Genomic DNA, 7,301 nt, shown 5'->3' with positions numbered 1-7,301 from the left:
TTTGGCCACCTCATGTGAAGAGTTGACTCATTGGAAAAGACTCTGATGCTGGGAGGGATTGGGGGCAGGAGGAGAAGGGGACGACAGAGGATGAGATGGCTGGATGGCATCACCCACTCGATGGACGTTAGTTTGAGTGAACTCCGGGAGTTGGTGATGGACAGGGAGGCCTGGCATGATGCAATTCATAGAGTCGCAAAGAGTCTGACACGACTGAGTGACTGAACTGAACTGAAGAGCCAGGTGGAGGGAATAAAGGACTCTTGATTTAAAGGTGATGAAGACATGGTCTCACCCTTGAAGTGGTCACAGAAAGGAAGTGAGACCAAGGTCAAAGCACAGGACACAGTGCTTCAAGTCTATCAGCAGACCATGAACAAAGAGATGTGGGTACACTGAGGCTATATGTGTGGGAGTAGGGAAGCTTCATGAAAGAGGAGGTGATATCTCATGGAACCATGAGGAGGACTTTGTGGGTCAAGAGAAGACTGAAAGCATTCTAGCCAAAGGCAACTTTATGTGCAATGGCTAGGAGCTGTGGGACGGCCTGGTTCATGTCATGAATGATGTGCAGCTCAGTGTGGAGGGGGCTGAGGGTGGAGCTGGGGAAAAGTGGAAAGGAGTATGGTTGGAATGATACAGTGGAGCTCGAATGCACTAAATGTTTGATTAACTAGATTGCCTGGTTAGGAATTCAGTTGCTTTCGGTTAAAAATCCCAGAGGTGTTCAAGGGGATAAGATCCAGTCTATTTGTGAAGGTATTTGGCTTTTACAAATGGCCTACTCTGTTATATATTTTAATAGCTCTGGTAAGAATGCTGGGAAAGGAACTCCAGGGAACAATAGATAGTAATTGAGGCTGATGTAATTTGTAGGGTATTGGCCTATCTGGACTTATCTAATAAGGATTTATAGCTAGATGAAATCTAAAATATTAAATCTAATTCCACACCTCTCACATGCTCTGTAGCTCTCACTCTAACTCTCCAGCTCTCCCTCTCTCTGTAATAGGGAGGAAGCAAGGCTTGCTTCATGAAGCCCATAATCTAGTTAGTGAAGTAGTGTGCTTGGAGGGGTAAAGAGCACAGACTTTGAGTGAGGCAGACCTTGGTTCTAATCATGTCTTTGTAAGTGGCTGTGTGACCTTCAGCAGCAAGTGCTTAAATTCCTCTGAGCCTTGGTTTACTTATTTGTGAAACAATTATAGTTGGCCTTTGGTCAACAAACCACTCTCCAGATGCTAGCTATCAACAGTAGACTGTGGTAGCCAGATTGATAGAAGATACAATAGAAGTTCATCAATTAAAGAAAAACAATATACCCTACCATAACAGAGTTGTTAGAATAAATGAGAATTAAATACAAGGAGCCTGGTACAGAGCTGGAACCTGAGAGCCCAAAATGCTGGATTAGGAGGCAGAATAACTTAATGGTTAAGAGTTCAAATTCTGCAGCCTGACTCCTGAGTTTGCTTACTAGATCTATGACCATAGACAAATTAATGTATTATCTAACCTGTAAGGGTGTCTGCTTCCTCAAAATGGTAAACCAAAAGTACTAACAGTAGCTACTTCACAGACTTGTTGCAAGAATTAAGAGTTCATTTAGAATAGTACCTGTCACCAACAAAGCATCCTCCCACCATTCCCCACCACTGTCACTGGATTAGCAAATTACAAGGCACTCACCAAAAACAAGTGCTAAAGATTCCATCTCTTTAACATCATTCTAATTGTTTTACTTCTCTCTCTAGCTCATTTCCTGTCTTCACTCAGGTTATCTTTCACCAGACTACTGCTAAAGGCTCTTCTATTCTTTGCTTGCATTCTTTTCATTCCCCTAATATATTCACACACTAGCCAAAGTGATCTTCTAAAGAAAATCTTATTTTCTCACTTTATACCTTTTCCCAGGTGATTTCACTCCCTTCCTTCCCACTTTCCCACCTTCACCCCACTGCACACGATCTTATTTCATCTTCAACAACTCTTACATCTCAGATGCCAAAATTAATAAACAAAATCTTAACAAGAAACAGAATATTACATAGACTCAAACATCTCCTACAACTACAAATGGAAAATAAAAATTTTACATTTTTTTTTCTGAGAGATACCACCTTAATCAACTGATCAGAATTATCATTAACAATAGGACAAAGCGAATTACATGCCTCCTATATAGTTCAGTGAGAAGGATTCAATACCACTTCTGCAGTTTTCCTGCCAAAAGTGTATATCCTAAATCTGAATCAGAAAGAAACATTAGAGAAACCCAAATTGAGGGATATTCAACAAAATAAATGGTCTGTGTGTGCATGGTAAGTCACTTCAGTTGTGTCAGACTCTGCGATCCTATGGACTGTAGCCTGCCAGGCTCATCTGTCCATGGAATTCTCTAGGCAAGAATACTGGAGTGGATTGCCATGCCCTCCTCCAGGGGATTTTTCCCAGCCCAGGAATCAAACCCTGCATTTCCTGCATTGGCAGGTGGGTTCTTTACCACTAGCACCACCTGAAAAGTGCAGATGGTCTGTACTCCTCAAAAATGCCAAAATCATGAAAGACAAAGACTAAGGAACTATTCCAGATTAAATGGAGGCCATAGGACATAACAACTGAATACAGCGTGTGATCCTAGACTGGATCCTGGCCCAGATTTTTTTTTTTTCATTTTATATAAAGGACAATGGGACAATGAAAAATTTTCAGTAAAATCTGTAGTACTGTATCAATGTTAATTTCCCAAATTTGACAATTATACTGTAGTTATGTGAGAAAAAAGTTTTTACTAAGAATGTATTAGCAAATATATATTAGAGCTCTTCAGAGAAACAGAACAAAAAAGATACATATGCAGAGAGTAAGAGCAAACAAGCAAGAGAGAGAGAGAGATTTATTATAAGCAGTTGGCTCACATGATAATGGAGGCTGACAAGTCCCTAGATCTGCAGGGTGAGTCAGCAAGCTGGAAACCCAGAAGAGCTGATTGTGTAGTTACAGTTCAAGCCTGAAGGTCTGAGAACCAAGTGACGCAGTGCTGCAGTGCCAGTCAAAAGCTAACAGGCTGGAGACCCAGGAAGTGCCAGTGTTTCAGTTCAAGTCTGAAGGCAGGTAAAAAGCCAGTGTCCCAGTTCAAAGAACTGGGACAGGAAAGAACTCTTTTTCAGAGAGGGTTAGCCTTTTTGTTCTGTTCAGGCCTTTCACTGATTGGATGAGACCCAGCCACAACAGGGAGGGCAATCGGCTTTACTCAGTCTACCAATTTAAATTTCATCCAAAACCATCCAGAATAACATTTGCCCAAATATCTGGGCTGGAGAAGGCAATGGCACCCCACTCCAGTACTCTTGCCTGGAAAATCCCATGGATGGAGGAGCCTGGTGGGCTGCAGTCCATGGGGTCGCTAAGAGTTGGACACGACTGAGCAACTTCACTTTCACTTTTCACTTTCATGCATTGGAGAAGGAAATGGCAACCCACTCCAGTGTTCTTGCCTGGAGAATCCCAGGGACAGGGGAGCCTGGTGGGCTGCCGTCTATGGGGTCACACAGAGTCGGACACGACTGAAGCGACTTAGCAGCAGGAGCAAATATCTGGGCACCCTGTGGCCCAGTCAAGTTGACACTTAAAATTAACCATTGCAAGTAGTTAGAGGTAAATGGGCTCTATCTCTGAAGCTTACTCTCAGATGGTTCAGAAAAAAATTATATATGTGTAGATAGATAAGAAATAAAGCAATCATGATAAAATGTTAATATTTAGATAATGTGGGCATCAGGGTGAGCGGTATACAGAATTATTTGTACTATTTGTAGTTATTTGTAATTTCTGTAGCTCTGAAAGCACTTAAGAAAAAGTTCAAAATAAAATGCATACACACACAGAACCATATATCCAACATGACATCTCTTCTTGGATATCATAAAGACACTACAAACTCAAGTCCAAAAAGAATTGGACACCAATCTCCCCCTTCCCCACCCTTCCAACCCTTCTTCCAAAATTCTGTATCTTAGGGAACAAATGCCATCCATCTTGATGCCCAAAGCTGATAATTATCCTTCATACTGTCCCTCCCATAATTACCACAATTTCTTTCCGTCTCCACCTCCACCACCACCATGGTCCAAGACATCAACATTCTCACCTAGATTGCTACACAAACCTCTAAACTGGTCTTCCTGCTTGGGTCATTACCTCCTTTATAGTTCTCACACTGAAGCCAAGGAACTTTGCAAAATACAGATTTAAAGATGGCTAAATGCAATGCATGATCCTTGACTGACTTTCAAAAAATAAAGGCACTAATGAGACAACTGGGGAGATTTGAATATCAACTGTATATTAGATAATAGTATTGAACAAATGTTAAATGTCTTAGGTGTGGTAATGGTATTGTGGTTATATAGGAAAATGTCCTTGTCTTAGAAGATATATGCTGAAGTATACAGCAATGAAGTATAAAGATTTTCAACTCTCAAATGATTCAACAAAAATGGTAACAGCTTTTATTTTTATTATGTATACACATATGTGAAGAAAGCTGAGCGCTGAAGAATTGATGCTTTTGAACTGTGGTGTTGGAGAAGACTCTTGAGGGTCCCTTGGACTGCAGGGAGATCCAACCAGTCCATTCTGAAGGAGATCAGTCCTGGGTGTTCTTTGGAAGGAATGATGCTAAAGCTGAAACTCCAGTACTTTGGCCACCTCATTCGAAGAGTTGACTCATTGGAAAAGAGTCTGATGCTGGGAGGGATTGGGGGCAGGAGGAGAAGGGGATGACAGAGGATGAGTTGGCTGGATGGCATCACCGACTCGATGGACATGAGTCTGAGTGAACTCCAGGAGTTGGTGATGGACAGGGAGGCCAGGCGTGCTGCGATTCATGGAGTCACAAAAAGTCGGACATGACTGAGCGACTGAACTGAACTGAACTGAACTGATACACATATTCAAAGAGATTAAAAAGCAAATATGGAAAAATGTTAGTAAATATAGATGAAGGATAAATGGGGTGTTCATTATACTAACCTTGCAATTGACATTATGTTAAAAAAATTTTTTAGTGTGATAAGGGTATTTTTCTATAAGAGAATATCCCTTTTATTAGGAGGAGATATGTATTAGAGTACCTAGGGATGAAATGTCATGCTATCTGCAATTTATTTTCTGAAAAAGTATACAAATACACTTTTTAAGTATACAGGTATACATAAAGTACATGTTCAGTCACTCAGTCATGTCCAACTCTTTGTTACCCTATGGACTGTAGACCACCGGGCTCCTCTGTCCACGGAATTATCCTGGTAAGAATACTGGAGTGGGTTGCCACTTCCTACTTCAGGGTAGCTTCCCCAGCCAGGGATCAAACCCCGAGTCTCTTGCATTTCCTGCATAAGCAGGTGGATTCTTTACCACTGGGCCACCGGGAAAGCCTATATATTTATATATATGGAGAAGGCAATGGCACCCCACTCCAGTGCTCTTGCCTGGAAAATCCCATGGACAGAGGAGCCTGGTGGGCTGCAGTCCATGGGGTCGCGACTGAGCGACTTCCCTTTCACTTTTCACTTTTATGCATTGGAGAAGGAAATGGCAACCCACTCCAGTGTTCTTGCCTGAAGAATCCCAGGGACAGGGGAGCCTGGTGGGCTGCCGTCTATGGGGTCACACAGAGTCGGACACGACTGACGTGACTTAGCAGCAGCAGCAGCAGCAGCGCACAATAATTATGTATTCGATAAAGGAAATGGACTTCCATTTTCTTGTATATAAAAGTGTTGGGCTAGATAGAGGAGCCTGGCGGGCTACAGTTCATGGGGTCTCCAAGAGTCGGACACGACTGAGCGACAAACACTGCTACTGCTGCTATTCCGGGAGACCTGGGTTCCATCCCTGGATGGGGAAGATCCCCTGGAGAAGGGCACGGCAACCCGCTCCAACAGTCTACCCTGGAGAACCCCATGGACAGAGGAACTTGGCGGTCTGCAGTCCTTAGGGACGCAAAGAGCCGCAAAGACACCACTAAAGAGACTGAGCATACACGTACGCACGCACGACCTCAAGAGACAAACAGAGACTACAGTTCCCGGGAGCCCTCACCTGCCTGGTCTATCGCGTAGCGAGAACTCCATTTCCCAGAGTGCCTCTGGACGCGAGATCTGCATTCGCCCGGCTTGTCAGGAGTTCCGTCCCAGAGAGGGAACTGCGGTAGCCAAGCCTGAGTACGAGGTAGAAAGGGTCCAGTTTGGGGTTCAGGGAGGGGGCACAGGGACAGCGGCTCAACCAAAAGCCCGGAGTTGCACATACCCTACTCTTGGAACCTCCAGCTCATTCTTTGCGAAAACCCTTAGAAGCGCGGGCTCTCTCTAATCATCGCCGCCCTTCAGCTGCTCTCGGCGGAGGCCACAATCTCCCAGCGTCACACAGAGGAGAGGGGCGGTGCCTCGCATCTCACTGGCGTCTAGACGGGCTCCCAGGGTGGACGTTGGCCGGAGGCGGGGGCTAGGGTGTTTGAGACGCTGGTACCAAGAGCGAGGCCCTGACCCTCACTGCTCCCGTCTTTGTCTCTGCCGTAGCCGATGCTGAGTGGGCAGCTGGTCGTACGCCTGTTCTCCATGGCCAGCCGCGTCTGTATGTCCCGGGGCAGTGCGGGATCAGGGGTCATCGGTCCCGTCGAGGCTGCCATTCGCACGAAGTTGGAGCAGGCCCTGAACCCCGAAGTGCTGGAGCTGCGTAATGAGAGCGGCGGCCACGCGGTCCCACCGGGCAGTGAGACCCATTTCCGCGTGGCGGTGGTGAGCTCTCGCTTTGAGGGACTGAGCCCGCTACAAAGGCATCGGCTGGTCCATGCGGCTCTGTCAGAAGAGCTGGCTGGGCCAGTCCACGCCCTGGCCATACAGGCGCGGACCCCCGCCCAATGGAAAGAGAACCCTCAACTAGACACAAGCCCCCCCTGCCTAGGTGGGAGCAAGAAAAGTCGAAACTAACCCTGGACTTGGAGAGAGGGAGGACCAGGATTCAAGCGGGTTTCGTGAGAATAAACTACTGGGGCTTTCTTCCATTTAATACAGTCTGGTATTTGTTAGAAACGAGTAATGTAATATGCCCGTTTAACCAGCATATGCCTATTCTCAGGAGAGAGTAATTCATTTCACGTTAAGGTTAAGCTAAGAAGAGGGGACAATCCCTACTATTCAGGAAAAGCTGCCCAGTTGTTTCATTTTAAATTGTGACTAGGGAATCGCCAGACTTTATATAAGTTACTAGTAATCCTGTACATTAAAAGAGAAATTATC

General features: G+C 45.0%; 1 protein-coding gene and 1 long non-coding RNA gene across 2 annotated transcripts; one reads left to right on the top strand and one right to left on the bottom strand.

Moving 5' to 3' along the window:
* Positions 1 to 4,710: 4,710 nt before the first annotated feature.
* LOC104987688 lies at positions 4,711 to 6,575 on the bottom strand. Its single transcript, XR_825155.1, has 3 exons — positions 6,313 to 6,575; positions 6,106 to 6,223; positions 4,711 to 4,749 (listed from the first exon to the last, which is right to left on the bottom strand). It is a non-coding gene; the product is annotated as an uncharacterized LOC104987688 (long non-coding RNA).
* Positions 6,146 to 7,070, top strand: LOC104987689 (bolA-like protein 1). Its single transcript, XM_010838734.1, has 2 exons — positions 6,146 to 6,234; positions 6,582 to 7,070. Exon 2 carries the CDS (start codon positions 6,585 to 6,587, stop codon positions 6,990 to 6,992), a length of 408 nt encoding a protein of 135 aa, XP_010837036.1. The 5' UTR covers positions 6,146 to 6,234; positions 6,582 to 6,584; the 3' UTR covers positions 6,993 to 7,070.
* The last annotated feature ends 231 nt before the right edge of the window (positions 7,071 to 7,301 follow it).

Source organism: Bison bison, unplaced genomic scaffold (genome assembly GCF_000754665.1).
Source record: "Bison bison bison isolate TAMUID 2011002044 unplaced genomic scaffold, Bison_UMD1.0 scf7180017864104, whole genome shotgun sequence".
Lineage (NCBI taxonomy): Eukaryota > Metazoa > Chordata > Mammalia > Artiodactyla > Bovidae > Bison > Bison bison.
This window is presented reverse-complemented; position numbering and strand designations above follow the sequence as displayed.

Excerpts from the sequence above, each read along its gene's own strand:
- LOC104987689 (XM_010838734.1), top strand. The coding sequence starts at position 6,585 with ATGCTGAGTGGGCAGCTGGTCGTACGCCTGTTCTCCATGGCCAGCCGC.